Source organism: Astatotilapia calliptera, chromosome 19 (assembly GCF_900246225.1).
Source record: "Astatotilapia calliptera chromosome 19, fAstCal1.2, whole genome shotgun sequence".
Classification (NCBI taxonomy): domain Eukaryota; kingdom Metazoa; phylum Chordata; class Actinopteri; order Cichliformes; family Cichlidae; genus Astatotilapia; species Astatotilapia calliptera.
Genome location: NC_039320.1, coordinates 9,572,906 through 9,594,299, shown reverse-complemented (window position 1 = coordinate 9,594,299; position 21,394 = coordinate 9,572,906). Strand labels below are relative to the sequence as shown.

At 40.3% G+C, this 21,394-nt stretch overlaps 1 protein-coding gene across 1 annotated transcript in view; it reads left to right on the top strand.

The window, feature by feature from the left end:
* Positions 1–1,952, top strand: part of LOC113012482 (calpain-9-like) — a 31,356-nt gene extending 29,404 nt beyond the window's left edge. Inside the window, exons 20-22 of the mRNA XM_026152721.1 lie at positions 987–1,103; positions 1,281–1,333; positions 1,900–1,952. Of these exons, the coding sequence (XP_026008506.1) occupies positions 987–1,103; positions 1,281–1,333; positions 1,900–1,926 (197 nt within the window). The 3' untranslated portion in view covers positions 1,927–1,952. The remainder of the gene's footprint in view (positions 1–986; positions 1,104–1,280; positions 1,334–1,899) is intronic.
* Positions 1,953–21,394: the final 19,442 nt, after the last annotated feature.

Sequence of the window (21,394 nt, the reverse complement as noted above, 5' to 3'; positions counted from 1 at the left end):
AGTGTAGCAGTGGTCCAGTGCCCTTTCACCTCGGGTGGGGCAGGTGATGTGTTGATAAAAGTTTGGCGCTGCACGTTTGAGGTTGGCACTATTAAAGTCCCCCGTCACAATAAGCGCAGCATCCCGGTGTTGTGTCTGGTGCTGTGTGAGTGCCTCATGCAGCTCGCATAAGGCGGTGACCGTGTCCACTTGTGGTGGAATATAAACGGCACTTATAATGACCGATGTAAATTCCCGAGGTAGATAAAAAGGACGACACATGATGGACAGTAGTTCCAGATTTGGTGTGCAGGAGCGTGTGAGAGGAACAACGTTCGCACTGTTGCACCAGTTGTTGTTCACCATTAAACACACGCCGCCTCCCCTTGACTTCCCCGAGTCCCGTGTCCTGTCCATGCGGTGAACCGAGAAGAACTCGGCCGGCTGGATGGCGTGGTCCGGCACCGCTGGGTTCAGCCATGTCTCGGTGAAGCAGAGGAGATTGCAGTCCCGAATGTCTCTCTGGAACTGTATCCTGGCCCTGAGGTCGTCAAGCTTGTTCTCCAGTGACTGGACGTTGGCAAGCAGGATGCTAGGCAGAGGTGTGCGGTGTGCACGAGCTCTCAGCCTGTTCCTGATGCCGGCTCGCTTCCCTCTAAGCCGCCGCTTCCCTCTAGGCCTCCGCTTCCCTTTGTTCTCCCTCAAGATCTCGCTCGGCCAGCTCGGATCCGGAGTTAAAAACTTCGAATTGTGAGTACATTGTATACCAATAGAAACAAGAGTGTCACTGTCATACCTAATGTACCCAATGGTGATGATTTTGCCGATTTAGAGACGCTGAAAACTAACTTAAAAAACAAAGACAAAGAAAAGGTGGTCGGAGCAGTCGTGACGGCAGCCGACCTCACCAGCGCCATCTTGTTAACTTTGTTAGAATCTAAGAGTTTCTGACCGAAGTCTCAATGTAAGTCATTAATGTGAATTTGTGTGTTTAATGTGCTTGTCAGGAATAAGGGTGAGTGACGACATGCTGAATCTGATGGCTCTGCGCTACGGCGCCTCCTCTGGACACATGACGCTGGAGAGCTTCATCAGTCTCATCCTTCGCTTTGACTGCATGAACAGTAAGTGAAGACAAGTGGGACAAGCTATGATCTGTTTATTTCTGTTTGTGATTTATCTGAAGTAAGTCAATCAAAAAATACAACCTCACAATGGAAAACTTTAACCTTTTTGTTGTGGAAGACATTAATTTTATACGTATCTTTTAAGAGATTCAATTAATTTTTGCCCATCAACAGAAATCTTCAGACAGTTATCTGATGGAAAAGCAATGACTCTTCAAGAGTCTGAGGTAATAAAGCCAGCTTGTTCTCATTAGTACATTTTATAACACATGTTGATTCATTTTGAAGTTCAGAGGAAAGAAAAATACATTATTTTTAAAACTGAAAATAAATTTATATACTATTCATAAATTATTTTACACGAAAGGAAACAGTTGCATACTCCTTGTGCATACCTTGAGCTACTTTGTGACCAAGTAGGGCATGTCCGGGATTTTAAAACACGTTGGTAAGGTTAGACAGTTAGCAACTGTTAATGTGTTAAGGGCAAACTTAGATTGGCATTTGCTAAAAGTTCAACTGATTTCACTTATATCCCTCAAGTGCAGCTTTTTTGAATGTTGTTATGATTAAAGTTTTTGAGAGTTACAAATATAGCCATCAAAGAGGGATGAAAGATACTGAGCCTTTTATCTTGGCCAGCTTTTATAGTTCAGCAGTCCGAGGAGAGCTATGTCAGTTGAAGACTCTCCCATGTCAGCCAGTGATCAAGAAGAGTAGGCCAGGATGTCCTTGGAGATAGGTGGAGGGGCTGCACATACTGCACTAACAACCGGTCTCTCTTTATTTCCAGTGGATGTACATTTCGATGTACACTTAACGCAAAGGAATGGACGTTTGATGCACAGTTCATCTGCACGCACTGAAGAAGATATCCATGTATATTTTTCCTGCTAAGCTCTAAGTTGTCATTTAGATAATTGCCAAAATGCAAAATGCTTTCAAGATAACTTTTCTCAAAAAGTAGACATTTCTATTTTTAATTGTCATTTACTTGGCAATTTGTTTTTTACTGAGACAGACAGAGAAGACAGAAACTTATTGTAGAGGGAACAATCTGAGATATATAACGTGAATATAAATAATCAATGAAAATTAAATACTACAAGAATGTGCTTGCATGTAAAAGGCGGCTCTGAATTAGTAACTGTTCTAACAGAAAAACATGAAAAGGCTATAAAGGATGTTTTTTCCTTGTGCACTTTGAGCTCATTAAACACACATAGATTACTGTATGTGAGGGTGCAATGTTTGGCCATGATGCTTTATTGATTAATTCATCACTCATTATTGACACAACAGTGCAAGAAAGCACCAGTGTGGTTGGAATCAATATACTGTTGAAATGATTTTATATCGTTATTCAAATGCAGCTCTTTTTGATAAATGCATTATGCACATATGTATCTGGCTTTTTCTTATTTTCCCACTGTCAACTCCTCATTTCAGGTTCAGGTTACTTTTTACATATAAGGCTCAATCATTTGGAAAGCATTCAGGGCCATTATCAAAAACACTCAAAATCACTGGAAATTTTTCATGTAAATACATTTAAATAAAGAAAAAAGAAGAAGAAGAAGAAGTTTAGCAAATGAACCATGAATTCAAATTCTGGCACCAGAATCTGGAAGGTATTCATTGATTCAGCTGCAGCTCAGTGTTTGTAAACTGTAAGGGTATGTAGTAGAGGAAAAGCACCTAGGTATAGAGGCTAGCTCATCAAGCATCATGGGAAGTGGCACACTTCAACTCTTGATCGTGGCTCAAGAGTTGGGAGTTCGCCTTGTAATCGGAAGGTTGCCGGTTCGAGCCCCGGCTTGGACAGTCTCGGTCGTTGTGTCCTTCGGCAAGACACTTCACCCGTTGCCTACTGGTGGTGGTCAGAGGGCCCGGTGGCGCCAGTGTCCGGCAGCCTCGCCTCTGTCAGTGTGGCTGTGGCTACAATGTAGCTTGCCATCACCAGTGTGTGAATGGGTGGATGACTGGATGTGAAAGCGCTTTGGGGTCCTTAGGGACTAGTAAAAGCGCTATATAAATACAGGCCATTTACCATTTTCCTTGTGTAAAAACTCCCCAGTGAGCATGAGCTCAGTGAAACTCTAATAATTTCCAGCATAAATTTACTTACACCAGTAGCCTTGCTAAATGTTTGTAAATATTCCAAGACAGTACCAAGAGTTTCCCCTCTCAAGCATTTCAGAAGGTACAAAGGGAATGTTAATCCACAACACTGTAGTGAAATTAACAGGAAACACATATTCCCAGTATGTCAGCGTTTCTTCAATGGTTCCCTGTTAAATCTTGAGTTAAATTTTAAAAACTTTCACTTACATATAAAAGTCCTAAATACTCAAACCCTGTGATATCTTACACACCTCAAATACCATGTTAACTTAATAAAGAACTTTCATCCTCCACTGCAGACTTACTTGCTGCTTGTAGAGAAACTCTGTCTGCTTTTGAGATTAGTCTTATGCTGTTATAGGCTCAGCATTCTGCTGAGCTTCCCATGATGACGCTCTTAACATTTATTCTCACCTGTTTTCAACTCCCCAGACACTTACATACCACTGCTACATGTCATTAAAGTTTGTCTTTTCTCTCACATGGCATGCGAATGGTCTTTGTCTTCGTCCCTTATGCTTTCCTTTTTCTACACTCAGCAGTGGGCGATGACATTAAAAAGGAAGTTTTCCTTCCCACCTTTGCTACCTTTATCCATATTAGATCATCCTCTCAAATGGGCGGAGAGACCAGTCAATGGCCCACTGGTAACTGGCAGTTGCTAGGGAAAAGGGTGTATTCTGGCACCGGCTGGTGATAACATTGTTTGCAAAGAGATATATAACGTTGCCAGAGGTGTGGACTCGAGTCAGACTCGAGTCCAAGACTCCTTTGTTTATTGTGCATAAATAGTGAATTGTCCTGACACAATATTGCGTTTCGCTTCTGTTATTATGGTACATTGACAAAAACATATACTTTTATTCACAGGATAAAACAGTTTTTTGTATCACTAATTGCCCAGTACGATTACAGCATACAATATTATTGTCACTGCTACATTTCTGTGATGCTACCAGAAATTATTTCCAGTACTAATTAATTACCATTGAGCTCAAAGGTCCTATTAATAAACGGTTAACGAATGTGTATTTATGAAGACGATTTGTGAGACTGGTAAACTTATGATACGTACGATGGTCTTTACTTTCTACACGGTGCATTTCAAGGTCCTGTACCCATCCGTCGGTAAACTGTACCTGGGCTTGTTGCAGTGACCTGAAGTTACTAAACTTTCATGAGTGTATGCACTCACTCCAAGAACCGTATAATTATAAATATGCATATAAATATGCTACAATGAGATAGCTGACTTCATCTAACTAGCAAATGTTGTCCAGGCTACGTTGGTGATGCAGTTTTTTTAATGTGTATGATATTCTTGTCATGCGATTTTAAAGCCGGTCCTACAACCGCATCCAAGAATAACATGCGGCTTATCTCAGAACTGTCGGTGAAAATTATTCTAGGAGCTAAGTTTGATTGAGCTGCATTTTATAGAGGTGCAATTTCACAATTTGTATATATTTTCTATGTTCACTATTTTGTCATGTGTTGAGAAAAACACAGATTTAAAAATTACATGGTCTAATATTTACATTTAGCATATAACTGCAACATGCTTTTTTCGGGGTTTTTTTTTAAAGACTCGAAAGGACTTGAAATTCAAAATTTCAGACTTGTGACTTTACTCGGACTTTTACACCAGTGACTTGAGACTCGACTCTGACTTGCCTGACATTACTTGAGACTTGACTTGTGACTTGAGGATAAAGACTTGAGACTTACTTGAGACTTGCAAAACAATGACTTGGTCCCACCTCTGAACGTTGCACTGAAAATCTCCTTGTGATTGCTTTGATTGCTAGCAGGCTTCCACAAATACCAGTCATTTTCATGGAAGCAGCAGTGAAACTGTGAAAAAGGGGATTAGTGTTGGGGTTGTTATTCAAAGAATAATGTATTACACATTAGTCATTATCCTAAGTCTTGCTGCTGGGCTGGTCTCGGCATTGACTTAGTTTTATCATCACTTTGGATCCTTGGGTTACTTTGCGTTAGCATGCTAGTGTCCTATAGAGTCCTTTTGTGCAATAAAAATAAAAGTACTTTCTATACCATTTTCCTCCTGTAACACTTGGTTGTCCATTGGTTGCGGCAGCAGGATACAATTTTTATTTTGAAAAGTTGTATCCTGCTGCTTTCTCTGTGTCCACTTTGGATTGGAATTTCTTGGACGTTTCTTATTACAGCTCAGAGAGTAAGTAGCGAGTTTCTGCAGACAAGTTGGCATCTTTTGTGCAAACTACCGGTGGCAACCTGCTTGTGAATAAAAGCATCACAAGGCCAGCAGCAACAAGTACCATCTAGCAGCCACCAGTTAATCTATGCTTTCACTTCAGTTAGTTACTAAATATCAAGAACTTTGAAAGTTTCTTCAAGTGCAACATAGAAAAAAAACCATCAAACAGAAAAATAAAGGTTCTCGTTAGGGTCTCACATAATAATAAAGCAAGACTTCTCTCAGTTCAGAGGATAAATTCATCAAGTTACTGGCCCGAGAAAAAGCCAATTAATGGTACACAACATTAACATTTCCGAGTTCAAGCAGCAGACACAACTGAGCATCACCAGCTCTGAGATTCTGAGATACATACAATCAAAGAAACCATTACTGAGGGAGACCAAGAAGGAGGATCAAACTGCTCTGTTAAACACACACACACACACACACACACACACACACACACACACACACACACACACACACACACAGATCCCAACAGTGTGTGAATGGATGTTTGCTTTACAGCATTTTCACTCACATCTGCTTTATAAATAGTGGAACAATTATTTGCTTCGCAGAAGGAACAAGACTTACAGCAAAACAAAGGCTCTGTGAGGGCTACTGGCCTGAAACACACCTTTTTTGGGTTGGGGTATAGCATGAAGGCAAATCCACTTCCTCCTGGGTTGTTGGAAAAACTCCAGGTGATGAGCTCATGAAGGTCCTGTAGAGAATAAACATGAATGAATGAGTTAAATGGTGGAGTACACCTTGGACTGGTCACCTGGCAAGAAACTTTTTATATATTTTTTAAATTTCTAAAGCATTCAAAGTGATAGAGGGAAGTAACCATAAAAGTGTCTAGGTAAGAAAAAAGTTCTACATATAAAAATCTACATATAAAATACGATTTTATTAAGAAAATGTAACTTTACAGGCAGCTATGCAGCTAAATATATAAAAACCCACAAGACAAATTATTTTTAAAGGTCCCAGCTGTTGGAAAAAAAGAGAATTGCTGAAGATCACAAAGAAAATGCTTTATTCAAAGAAGCAGAACGCAACCTCTCACTATTATCTTAGGATTGAAACTGACCCAATGAAGTTTGCTGCTTCCTTTCCCCAATATAAAAGGAATTTTAAAAAGCAGCTGAAATAGAAAAATACATATAAAAACAAATGTACAGTTAAACGTGACATTTTTTTCTTTGAATTTCCATTTTCCTAGATTTTTTAAAATTTATTTACTTATCAGTTTAATTTCCCATCCACTTCATTCATTTTTGATTCATACAGTAGTCCCATGTCATTCACTAACTTCTGTATTTTGTTTCTATTAAAACTAGAGATGGACCGATCTGATATTACGTATTGGTATCAGTCCAATACTGACCTAAATTACTGGATCGGATATCAGAGAGAAATCGGAGAGAAATCAAAAATGTAATCCGATCCATTAAATATCACGTAACTCAGCTCATAACCTTAGCACGTCGAGCAGTATGCGTGACGTGATAGAGTGGCTGTGGCGTGCGAGACCTCTCGGTGGTCTGGTTGAGTGTTTGGAGCCTCGCTACCAAACCAGCATTTCATCTCCAAGAAAGTTATCCCAGAGAGAAGTAAAGCAAGTGTGTAAATTCATCTCTGAATGTTTGTACAGCATTCCCATATTAAGCCCTGCCTCTTCTGCAGGGGCGGGTGTAGCAAAATTTAGCCAGGGGGGCCGATAGGGCATTAACAGGAAAAGGGGGGCACAAAAACATACTTTTCTTTCTTATTCTCAGTTAAAATGTCTAGCTTTTAATAAATAACTATCTGAATCTTACACCCAAAGTTTTAATCTGATGTAAAATGTATAAAATCCATTACTGTATATAGTAACTATTAAGTCTAATATACCCTAGGAAGCTACTTTTTTCCTTTGGGAAGGTTCCATCTGTGCAGTCTGCAAATTTGTTGAAGAAAGATGTTAAGCATCATGAGGTGGAGGGTGGGGGTGCTTCCCTTTTTTTTTTTTTTTTTTTTGCTGGGAGTTGGCAACCCTATTACCGTAGTTAGGTTGCTTAATATTTCCGCTAAGTGCTCTTTAAAATACCAGAATAAGGAGGATGGAGTAGGTTTAAGTTTATTAGATTGATCAGTTTTGCTGAACTATGAAATATTTTGGGTGCAGTGTATTTTTTGCATACAGGTTTAACAGAATAGCTTTATTTTTTTTTTTTTTTAAAACTTCAGTATGAACTTATACAAAACACAGCAAGATATTAAAACAGTTTTATTGATTAAAAAATACACTATATCGGATTCATATCGGTATCAGCAGATATCCAAATTTATGATATCGGTATCGGTATTGGACATACAAAAGTGGTATCGTGCCATCTCTAATTCAAACACAGATTGACAAGTTTGCAATACTATTTATAAATAAAAAGCAGTTATTCAGTCATTGACATAATATGCAGAGAGGCATATGGTTTACAGCTTTAAATGATAGTGTTTGTTATAGTTTCACATTATTGTGTTTAGTTGTTTCAAAGTAATAAAGTGTTATAGCTAATTCACAGAAAACAAGTTTTTGAAATATCTTCTTGTGTTTTCCAGATGAAACATGCATCTGTCTTTCAGCTGGCTTAAGTGTACATGGAAACGTACATCCACTGAAAATAAGACAGAGATTATTTATTAATAACATTTAAGTATCACCATTTAAACGAATGCATTTTCTTTGTATAAATATTTATATTTATTTATTCGTTTGCTCTGTCAGCACTAAAGTGACTTTATTACCTCTGACTCCTTGAGATTAATGGATTTTCCATCAGACAACTGTTTGAAGATTTCTGTTGAAGAACACAACTTTGAGTTTAAACTGTACAAATCATGAACCTTAATCAAATCTTAGAAGCGAGAAAGATGTTTTCAACTGAAAAAACTTTTCATTCTCACTGCATGAGATTTATTTTCAGCTATCTACACATCTACTGTTGTTATTTCTTCTCGGCTTCACTTACTCTTCATGCAGTCCAAGCGAATCATGAGATTGATGAAGCACTCCAGTGCCATGTGTCCAGAGGAGGCGCCATAGCGCAGAGCCATCAGACTGAGCATGTCATCTGAAACCTTCATTCCTGAAGAACACACACAGTCAGACTTCAGGAGGAGTTTGCTTATCTATCCATCTATCTAATTGCATTATTAAGCTGGTATGAAATCCCATGCCATTTGTGAGGATGACAGACAGTAGTCACAATATTCAGCCATGTGCAAAGTCATAAGGATGACCTGACATCAAGAGTAAGTAAGTAGGATGTGGGCCAACAGCTGGACTCGGGATCATCTAATCTTGCCATCAGGCTTTAAATATGTTTGGAAAACAATCTCATCCAGCTCCAAAGGAGCTATTCAGGGCTTTGGTTGTTTCATGGGATGGGTAGTGTACAGGGAGGGAGGTTCTCTGGTTGAACCTGTCCTGTCTGGCTGATGCAAATAAAGCAGAAGTCACAGATAAAGGTATATTTTGCCTAACCAGATAATAAGGACAAGGGGGGCAGGTATTTGCAGATATTAGAAACCCTCATTTCCCCTCATCCAAATGCACCAGGAAGTGGTTTGTGTGCTTGTAACTTTATGATGATAATTTTTGTACAAACATTAACATGTTTACTGTGACGTTTACAATATCATCTATATAATGAATATATATTAATTATACAATACTATACTATAATTCTTGTATTTTTTCTAATGATAATTTATGCAGTTAAACTATAATCTAGAATTTTATTACATAATTTAATGTGATTCAGTGTTGCAGTATGAAGCACAGAATTTTTTTTTTTGTTCATACTATTTATATTTGAACATATTACATTTATATTAAATATACTGAATCCTTGTCTGATATACCTGAAGCTACAAATGCGTTCCTCAGCTCACTCAGTGACAGCGTTCCTGTTTTTGAAACGTCGGTGAGGAAGAAAGTCTCCTGATAAGAGAAGAAAAAAAAAAGAAACTGTGATCAGGGAAAATCTTCACATCTATAGCAGATGTAGTGATATATGTTTTAAGACTGTTTTTTTCCCTTTACCTTGTACTTGGTGACCTTGTTCCACAGACGGACAAATTCCTCACTGTTTAGTTTGCCTGTGATTGATGTCTTTTAAAACCCACATTAAGGTAGCAAAGGGACAAATCTTAGTCTGGTCTTTCAGATGAGTAATGCTGGTTATATCAACAGAAGACCACTCAGGTTTGCTTACACATAGACTATTCTTCTGTTATGTACCTACAAAGATTCATTGTTACTTTTCAACAGCTCAGAAAGGCAAACTACAAAGTTTCTTAATCTGCTTTTTCTAGTATCACATGTATTATAACAGGATACATCAATTAGAACCACCATGCTGCGACAGGCATCAAGGCTGAACCCTCCAGATTTCATTTCTCCTAAATAAAACAGAGTTGAATTAGCAAAGACAGTGTAGCACAATTGTCATCCACAGTATTCAGAGTCATAGACTGCATGTCGAAGTAGCCATGGCGATTAAGAAACTGAGGGTCTTGCACACCCTGCTGTATTACTGATGTTTACACTCATGTGGACCACAGTTAATTTTGTATTAATAAGTTAGAGTCATAGTCTCATAAACCAGAGTTTGCCAGAGTCCGATGAAGGCTTACAGGAAATAATACTGATTTATAAATTGGACGGGTCAGACCTGGAAACTACGCTATATGAACAAAAGTATTTACAGGGCTCCAAACCTCCTCTGGCAATAACATCAGCACAAAAACTGTGCACAAGGAGCTTCATGGAATGGGTTCCCATGGCCAAACAGCCATGTGTAGGTGGCCCAGTAAATTTAAATTGAGCTTGACAGACTTTTTAAAGGCCAAACCTTTCAGGATGTTTTCATTTAGAAGCCTCTGGAGCTGCTCAGCATCCACTTCTTCATACTGAAACATTAATTGATTTGGTTTGCTACATGATACATTACACAGACGTTAGACACATAATGCTATATAAACTTGTAATATTGCAGTAATGCGGCTAATATTATTAGCAAAAAGATCTTTTTTAATTACCTTGTCAGAGTATTGACGGAAGAATGTTTTCTTGTTTTCTTCATCCTGATGGTTTTTTACTTTTGTGACCTGACGAGTCAACAGTTCACATTAATAACACATGAACAGCAAAATAACACGGACACAATTAAATGATTTGTTACAAACCTTTTCAACTGGCTCATATCTTTGCTCATTTGAATTTGAATTCTCACTGTGGGGAGACCAATATGCATTACTTTCATAGAAATCAATTGTAATGTGTCAAATGCAAATTTTGTTTCAAAACTTTTTTTTATGTCATATCTTCAGACATCGAGGGTGAGCATACTAGCAACACGTCTCTTCTCTTGAGTGGATGGTGAGGATGAAGGAGGCTGTCTCGTTGGGTTTGAAGGTGGATGGCACAATCAGGTATTCACCAGGCTTCAGCATAAGGAACTCTATCACCTCACGAGCATTCATGTATTTATCACTCCGAGCAACAGGCAGATGGGTGTTGAAGAACATTGCTGGAAACTTCCCACTTTGCGTTTTGTACTGAAATTATTCAAAGTGATATTTCAGCTCCCCAATTTCATTTGAAGAAGTTTCTGAAGTGCGTACAGACATGTCAACTTGAAGGTTTTATGTATCAGCACATAAATTAGCTGTAAAATGAGATAAATACAATCACAAATGAACACCAACAGTTGGCGTACAACAAACTGAAACACTGTGGCGGGACCTCGAGAGAGTTGAGCATAAACAAATGCAGACAAACCTCAATGAATTGCAGCAACAATGTTCTTTCATGTTATTGCTGCTAAAGCTGGTTCTACAGCTTATTGAACCATGGGGTGTACTTAGTTTTTCCACACACCTCTTATTTGGCTTGGCCTTTGTTACATAAATAATTACACAGTGTGTTATATCATGCATTGTTTTTGATTTAAACAATCTTACAACATAGCAGTGTTTCCTGATACATAAAACCTTAATAGTGAAAGACAGTGTACTTTCTTTTTCACATCACCATACAGTGGCTTGCAACAGTATTCGGCCCCCTTGAACTTTCCCACATTTTGTCACATTACAGCCACAAACATGAATCAATTTTATTGGAATTCCACGTGAAAGACCAATTCAAAGTGGTGTACACGTGAGAAGTGGAACGAAAATCATACATGATTCTATCGTCCAACCCATCATCACAGGGTTGAGAGACGGACACCGACACGATAGGTAACACAGACTGTGACCGGCGTTCGCGATCAATGTATTCCTTCAACATATTGATGTGACAGACGCGACTTTTCTTCTTACGATCAGGGGTTAACACCACGTAGACAGTTTCACTCAATTTGCGCTCAATGCCATAGGGGCCGGAAAACCTTGCCTGCAGGGGTGAACCAACGACAGGCAGGAGAACCAACACGCGATCCCCAGACTGGAACCTCCGCACTACCGACTTTCTATCAAAACGGGTTTTCATTCTGACCTGAGCCTTTTCTAGCGCGCCACGAGCAGTGTTGCAGGCATCATGCAGCCTCTCTTTAAATGAGCTAACATAGTCCAGAATGTTTTCTTCCGGATGATGTTTCTCTGAGAGAAATCTCTCTCTCAAAAGACGTAACGGGCCGCGCACCGTGTGGCCAAAAACTAACTCAGCAGGACTGAACCCCAAAGACTCCTGGCACGTCTCCCTGACGGCGAACAATAGCAGGGGCAACCCCTCATCCCACTCACGGCCAGACTCAGTGCAATGTTTGCGAAGCATGCTTTTCAGAGTTTGGTGGAACCTTTCCAATGCACCCTGACTCTCCGGGTGATATGCGCTGGAAGTGTGATGGGTGACACCGAGCTCGGTCATAACCTGGGCAAAAACTCTGGACATAAAGCTTGTGCCTTGATCCATCTGCATACGTTTAGGCAGTCCAAAGATAGAAAAGAACTTAACTAGGGCCTTCACAATCCCACGGGTTTTTAACGAGCGCAATGGGATAGCCTCAGGATAACGGGTGGCAATACACATCATGGTGAGTAGATATTGATTTCCGGACTTTGTTTCTGGAAGGGGACCAACACAATCAATGATAACATGTTCAAAAGGTTCCCCAACCACGGGGATGGGCTTTAACGGCGCAGTTGGAATCACCTGATTTGGTTTACCGGCAAGCTGACATGTGTGGCATGAGCGGCAAAATTTCACCACATCAGATTTAAGACCAGGCCAGAAAAAGTAACGGAGGACACGGTTGTATGTTTTTGTGATTCCCAGGTGACCGGACATGATGTGGTCATGGGCTAAGCTGAGGACCTGGGGACGGAGCGACTGCGGAACAACAGTCTGCTGCACTCCCTCCCAGTAGGATTGAGCTGAGAACGGTAAAACCCCCTCACGAATGAACGACTGTTTCGCACCAGTGTCCCGCAAAATACTGACAGGAGCCCGCCGTTCATCTCCTATCAGCGATACAAAACCGTGTGACACAAACGGCTTAAACTCCTCATCTACTTTGTCATTCTGAAGTGTCGCCACCTCCTTTACAGCATGATTGTCGGTCTGTAGAAGGTTTACTGGGGAAGGAGATGCACCCTTCCCGGTCTGTTCTTTTCTTTTCAGAGCAGGACAGGCAGCAATAAGGTGTCCCTGCTCACGGCAAAAAAAACACACTCGGTTTTCAAAGGATGAGGTGGGGGCGCGGCGGGTGCCCCTTGGAGACCAACTGTGCGGGCTGACAGAAGTCGGAGGGCTGTGAACAGGAACTGAAAACACCGCTTTGTGTGTCAACACAAACTCATCAGCCCGTACAGCAGCGGCGCCGAGAGTCGTAACCTTCTGCTCGTTTAAGTAGGTTACCACATTGTCTGGTATCTGACGTTTAAACTCCTCTAACGTCACCAACTCACGCAAATCATCTAAGGTCTTCACTTTTGTAGCATGACACCACTTATCAAACAGAGTCTTCTTTTCTCTGGCAAACTCCACATAGGTCTGGTTGGCAGATTTTCTCCCATTTCTAAATCTTTGCCTGTAAGCCTCTGGCACCAACTCGTATGCACGCAGGACAGCAGCCTTCATAATATCATAATCAAAACTGTCCTCCAGAGAAAGAGCAGTGCATACCTCTTGAGCTTTCCCCACCAATCGGCATTGAAGTAAGAGAGACCATACATCTCTTTAGCTCCACTTCCCTTATGCGCAGCGTTACCTGCAGCTCTTCCGCAGAAGGACTAGGTAGAGAAGGGAGATTTTCCAGTGGGGTAGGAATACCAGCAACAGCCTCTAGCTCGACGCCCCCTGCAGGACCCGACTCCCCAAACAAACCCCTCTCCGTCAGGTTAGCACCCAGAAGCTCCTTAAGCTCCTTTTTCTTCGCGTTCAATGGCACCGTTATGTCAAAAAAATTGGCAATTAGCATGAGGTCAGCCTTTTTACACCTGTCCAACTTCTCCGCAGATGGGCCCAGTGTGAAATCTTCCAACTTAAACTCCATCCCAACACACACACACACCCCCCACACAAGAAAAAACTGCCAACCAGAAAAGCAGAGCCAACCAAGAAAACAAACTACAAAAAACACACCCAAAAAAAGAACCAAAGAAATGACGAGCACCCAAATATGTTACGTTTGTAGTCCAAGCGAGTGAAAAAACGCAACACGAGGGTTAGCCCCCCCACTCCCCACCCAAGTAAGTACACCGACAACAATACCGTTCAAGTGGTAAGCAGCCGTTTATTTTCGTCGGCAGTGAGCAATGCCAAAACAACAAACAAAACTCCCTAGCGATCCCTACGCTTCCCTACACCAAAATAAAAAGAAGCCAAACAAAAGACAAGTCGCTTACCTACCTTTCTAAGGGAAAAAACAGGAGAAAACGTGTAAAAAAAAAAAAAACGGCTTCTCACGCCTACAAGGCTGCGGCAGTGACAGTGATATATCAGGTGAACCAACCCGTGATCACTATTTGACAATCTATTTACAATTATTTACAACATAATAGCCATCCCACCCAGATATACTATTTACACTATTTACAACCAAGTAGACATCCCAACCAGATATACACTCAAAACTCTACACTGCACTAACATACAGTAGATCATCACACAGGTTCTTGGTCGAGTGGTGGAGGCTCGGGGAGAGCTTCCAGGTGGCTGTCGTTAAGTCCTTAAGTACCGGAGGTGGTCCATCAATTATCCACACAGGATCCACACAGGACAGGCAGAGACTCCACCCGGATACCCAGCAGCCACGCCCAGGTTTCCACCTCCTAGGAGAGAAAAAGGGGAAAGATACCCACAGCCATCCCCCCCGTGGGAGGCATAACACAACACACACATCACTGGGTCGTAACACAAGTCATGTTAGTCCCTTTCACTTCTGAATGTACAGGTGCAATGTTCTGTATACAGCTTTCTGTTTTTTATTAAAACATCACATGAATGAAAATAATCAGAAGGCAGAGCCAAACATTTTCAGCTCTCATGACCGTTACAGTGAGTGAATAATCCTTGATACTGAAAAGCAAGCAAGAGGAAAGAATAACCCAAAAGTTTTCTTGACTTCAGTGCAAATATGTAACTCTGTTGTTGTATGTTGTCTGCTAAATATAAAATGTTTTAGATATTTGAACAACCTTGAGTAAGTCTGATTACACTTACAGGACTGCCATGGTACCGGTAGTTGGCATTTATTTTGATAATGATAAGTAAAATATTTACTCACATAAAAACTGACTTCATCGGTTAACTGAAAAGGTAATTTGCTTGTGTACATGTGCAGTAAAAGATAGTGATGTTACTTGCTTAACAAAACTTTACTACCATATTTTTTGCACTATAAAGCCCACTTCAAGTCCTTTAATCTTCTCAAAAATCAGTAATTGGGTTGATGCATTCTCAATCATCCAGAAAAGTAAATCTCCAAAAGTTGATTCTGTTCATCTGGACGTAGCGTTTTGTGGGAGAAACGTTTTGTCACTCATCCAAGTGACTTCTTCAGTCTTAGCTGACTGCAGGAGCAATTGAAGGAACAATGAAGGAACATTGAAAAATCAGTAATGCACCTGTATGAATTCAGGTTGTGCTTGCTGACCTCGAATCGATTTTATGTGGTATACGCGTTGCTGCTTTACCAGGTAACAATTAAGTTTAACATCCAGGCATCCATGAAAACCGAATGCATTAAATTTAATGCAGTTAAAACTTAGCGGGAAGTTAGCTCGCTAGTTTCCACCTACAAGACATCATAAACCACAGAGGCTGCGCTGTGTGCAGCTGGCAGAGGAAATAAACTGTCATGGTTCTGGGTCAATTTTGACCCAGCTTTTTCTTTTTCTGTTTTGTTTTGCTAAATATATGAATTATTTGGGTTTTTGAGTTGTGCTTGGTTGATTTTGTATTAAGGGTTATTCTTGGTTTTGTTCTCTTTACTTTATTTGGTGTTCTGGCCATTAGTTTAAGTCACTGTCTTCTCTGTTTCATGTGTCATATTCTTTCTGTCTATCTCTCTGTGTCAAGTTTGCGTTTTCGTGATTGAAACCAAAGAGGTCATTGTTGATTTCAGGAGGCACAGCACTTAGTCCTCCTCAGCATCAACAGGGAGTGTTTGGAGAGGGTCCACCTTTCGGTTCCTTGATAACACAGTTCCACCCCGCACTCCAAGGACTTCCCACTATTAACCACCACTATGTAATACTTATTTTTACATGCAATAACCAAAACTGTAAACACACAACATTATTTATTTGCATATTTATTTCCTTTTTTCTTTTTTTTCCTGGATTTGTATATCTGTACATTTCATATACACAGTATCTCACAAAAGTGAGTGCAACCCCCTACAATTTTTTGTAAATATTTTGTTATGTTTTCATGGGACAAAACTGAAGATATGACACTTTGGTACAATGTATTAAAGTATACAGCTTCTATAACTGTGTAAATTTGCTGTCCCGTTTAAATAACGCACACAGCCATTATTGCTTAAACCTCTGGCAACAAAAGTGAGCACACCCCTAAGTGAAAATGTCCAAATTGTGCCCAGTTAGCTATTTTCCTTTCCTGGCGTAATGTGACTCATGAGTGTTACAAGGTTCCAGGTGCAAATGGGAAATAGGTGTGTTGAATTTGCTACCACACTCTCTCATACTGGTCACTGGAAGTTTAACATGGCACACCATAGCAAAATCATGGGAAAAAAGAATTGTTACTTTACATAAAGATGGCTTAGGCAGTAAGAATCTTGCCAACACCCTGAAACCGAGCTGCAGCACGGAGACCAGTAGTGAGTGTTTTGAAAGTAGAGCTGATGGTTCACCTAAAATGTGAATATTAGGTGAAGTATATATCCTAATATTGTAAAATGTTACTAAAATGTTGAGCAAATTTTTTAAAAGAGCAATTCAGTTTTAGTACTTTCACTGCATTTAGATTGAGTCTCACTACACGTAGAATTTCTTATTCCACGGTTCAAAAACAGCACAGTCAGGTTTCTGGTTTAGTTTGTCACAGCTGGAAACAGATATTTGATACACTGTTTCTAATACAAGCAATATCTTGTATTAGAAATACAAACAGATTTCAGGGATGTTTTTTAGTGTGGTTCAACCAAAACAGTCTTCAACATGCTATTGTGACTCTTATAACAATTGAAAGATTATTTCAGTGTGCATGAATATATGCACATTTTTGTGAAGGATACACTAACAAAGAAATGTGCATCCTTTCTTTTAAGACTTTCAGAGCTTTACTCTCTGATCAGCACTCTCCCTTTTTCAGGAAATTGTTTGTTTTCCAGCCTTTGTACTTGACGGAGTCTCCAGGTTTGATTTTGGTCAAGGAAACTTCATAGGTGAAATGTATTCGTGAATATATATGAATATATATTTATTGTTCTCCTCACATGATTTCCTCTAGTAACCATGAGAATATTTTTGAACAGGAAACTGCTGATGAGAATAACTGTGGGATTTTTCACTTCAGTGTAAATACCAACATCTAACAACACATCTGATTATAATTTTTTGACAGATATATTTTTATTGATCACTACTTGTGTTCAATAAAAACACACCTATCAAAAATACTCACCGATTTATTTATTTATTTATTTTTGAGATGTTGCTTTTTGTTTGTATTTTAACCACAGCAGAATGAACTAGCTAACAAGCATGTGCTACATGGTTTAAAATTATTTTACTGCTTATATTTTATTTTAACACATTTTCATGTTAAAACTAAACTGTGTGTAATTGTAACCTCATAAATGACTGGTTTATGATACCAGAGGCCAGTAAGTCACAGTCCCCGCCTTTGCCTGCTGCCCATCCAACGTAAATGCAGAATCTCCAACTTTTAGGGCCAAAGGGAGGAAGTAACTTGCTATTTTGCTAAACACATCCCAATAAATAGATTGGCCTGAAAGGGAATAAAATCCCTGGCCTAAAACATCATTTCATCTATCATCACTTTTACAGACCGAGGTCGAGCCCCAACACGCTACAAGACATTTTTTGAATAATAAATCAAGAGTGGCAAACTAGATTCATTCTTTTTTTTCCCCAGTTCTGGAGATTTGGGCAGTGGGAGGATGTGGTCATTGATGACAAACTACCAACAATCAATGGCAGACTAATCTTTTTCATTCCAAAAACCAAAATGAGTTCTGGCCTGCTCTCCTGGAGAAAGCCTATGCCAAGTATGCAGTCTTAATCTTAGACATAATGAGAGTTGAAGGTGTGATTTCTCTAAATATCTGTAAAAAAACAAACAAACTATTATTTTGTCAGGGTTTGTGGCTCCTACTCTGACATGATTGCTGGAACTCCTTCAGAGGCTATGATGGACTTCACCGGCGGCGTCCACATTAACATCGAGCTGTCACAACCGAGTCCAAGCCTGTGGAGGCTGATCTGCAGAACTGGCAAATCAAACACACTGATGGGCTGTGGTACACCTCCCAGGGTAAGTAGAACTACACCACACAGAACCACCAGCATTGGCTTAATGTCCCTGATACTTCTGCTGCCCTATACTCACTCATACATGAGGACTTATTTTCATTCCTTTCACTAAACACCTATAAAGTTATATAACTATATCCTGCTGTGGTATAATTTCGTCAGAATTTACCCAGAGACAGCGGTTTAAACATCTGCCAAAGCAACTGAAAGGACCTTAATCCTTTTATAGAGGCATTTATAAAGTGACTGTAATAAAAGCTTATAACCATGACTGCTATCAGTTACTGTAAATAAACGCACTGCTTGCATTAAAGTGTCCTGCATTTTGGGTCTTACTTCGCCACATACCCATGGTCTGCCACCACAGACCGTGACAGAATGATCCAGCCACACATGGACCCAGCGGACTCTGAGGAGACGCTCAGGAGGGAGATAATGGATAAAATTTACAACCTGTGTGATCTGTGGTGGAAGAACCCTGGGGAAGGGTTGCGTCACGCCATAGAGAGGCGGCTGCAGTAAACACTTTTTAATTTTCCCAGGAAAGACAGTTTCTGGACCAAACCACAGTGTCGTTTCAAATTTTGCAGTGGCTCAGACAAAGATGGCGATAAAAACATAATGGTGTCACTCATTCAAAAGCCTGAAAAAAGGAACAGTCACCTGGTGCAAAACCTCCACATTGGGTTTTTCATATTTGAGGTAAACATTGCTCTTCACTGTCTAACATGGATATGTCATGACACCTTTATTTCTTGAATCTGACACTTGATTGTGCCATCTACCTTCAATCCCAGTGGCCTCTATCCTGACCATCCACCCAAAAGCAGAGACCAACTGCTAGTATGCACACTCATAAGTGCATACTAGCAGGGCTGAAGGACAAAATATGGCAATGCTAAATTGGAACAATCTTCATGATACATGTGCAAACACGGAAATGTTTTTCTGTGAAGAAGAAATATGCATCACAAACATGAGCTTGATGAGAACGTGGGTATTCAACAATAAATCATGTCTCATTGCTGTTGTGTTATTTGCTAAGTGATAATGTGAATACCTTTTTATTTAGGTCAAAGTCAAAAGTCCACAGGAAGATGAACATAAGAGACTTTTTCAATAAACACTCTGACAAGGTAACTTCTCACTGGCACACTTGACACTGTTGAGTTTACTATGTCTCCTATTTCTATTGAGTTTTATCACAAAGTAGAAACTTTACTTTAAAAATGATGCATATTGGTGTCAGAATGGTGATAAGAACTTTAAGGTAAACTTATCCATGAGAGGTTTGACTATTATACTTCAATAGACGTGATTAAACTGTTTGACTTCTGTATATAATGAACATGAAATGTGCTAAATTCTTTAGAAATGTAAAGAATGTTGGAAAATGGACATTTATTTGAATTTGTTCTAAACGAATAAAATTCATAACAGAACATCAGTTATGTATAAAAGGGAGAAATTTTAAATGGAAACCTCAATCATCCTGATCGTTCCTTATGTGTCTTTAAAGATGCACTTGTGGTTTAGCTTTCTTCTCACTGGTGATGATTTATCACAGTTGTTTAGTAGCAAATTCAGATAGGATCAAAATATGCATATTTGGTAGAAAGCATATTTTCCTGGCTCAGAATGATGAAAAAAGCTCAACTTATTTAATTTAAATAAGACATAGAAGAACTTTCCCTAATTTGGTATCCAATTAAAAGTAGCAATATTTAACCTAAAGCAATGTTAGTCATCTTTCCATCAATCTTCTTCTGCTTATCTGGGGCCAGGTCACGGGGGCAGCAGCATCAGCAGAGAAGCTCAGACCTCCCTCTCTCTAGCCATCTCCTCCAGCTTGTCCAGGGGAACACCAATACGTTCCCAGACCAGCCAAGAGATATAAACTCTCCAGTGTGCCCTGTGTCTGCCCTGGGGCCTCCTCCCAGTGGGACATGCCTGGAACACCTCACCCAGGAGGCATCCTTATGAGATGCCCTCACAGCCTCAACTGACTCCTTTCGATGTGGAGGAGCAGCGGCTCTACTTTGAGCCCCTCCTGGGTGGCCGAACTCCTCACCTTATCGCGAAGGGAGAGGCCAGCCACCCTTCAGAGGGAGCCATTTCCGCCGCTTGTATCTGCAATCTCGTTCGTTCGGTCACAACATCTCGTGACCATAGGTGAAGGTAGTAATCAATCGGTAGATCGAGAGCTTTGCTTTTATGCTCCGCTCTCTCTTCACCACGACGGACCAGAATAGTGTCTGCATCACTGCAGCCGCAGCACCAATACATCTGTTGATCTCCCATTCCTTTCTCCCATCACTTGGGAACAAGATACTTGAACTCCTCTACTTGGGGCAGGAACTCATCCATGACCCGGAGTGGGCACTCCACCCTTTTCCAGCTCAGGACCATGGCCTCAGATTTGGAGGTGCTGATTCTCATTTCCACCACTTTAAACTCAGCTGTGAACCTTTCCAGTGTGAGCTGGAAACCACCCCATAAAGCCAACAGAACCAGATGACCGCTATGGGCACCAAGCTCTTGCAATGGTTGTATAAGGATTGAATAGCCTGTAGCAATGGGCAAGACAATCAATACTACCAAAGCACCTCCCACACTCTGAGGGACACAGTCGAATGTCTTTTCCAAGTCCACAAAACACATGTGGACTAGTTGGACAAACTCCCATGCACCCCCAAGTATCCTTGAGAGGCTAAAGAGCTGGTCCAGTGTTACACTGTACAATGACAATAAATACATTTCTAAGTTGCAAGTTCTTCACGACCAGGACGAAAATCGCTTTGTTCCTCCTGTATTTAAGATTCGACTAACAAACGGACTCTTCTTTCCAACACTGGCATAGACTTTCCCAGGGAGGCTGAGGAGTGTGATCCCCCTATAGTTGGAATACACCCTCCGGTCC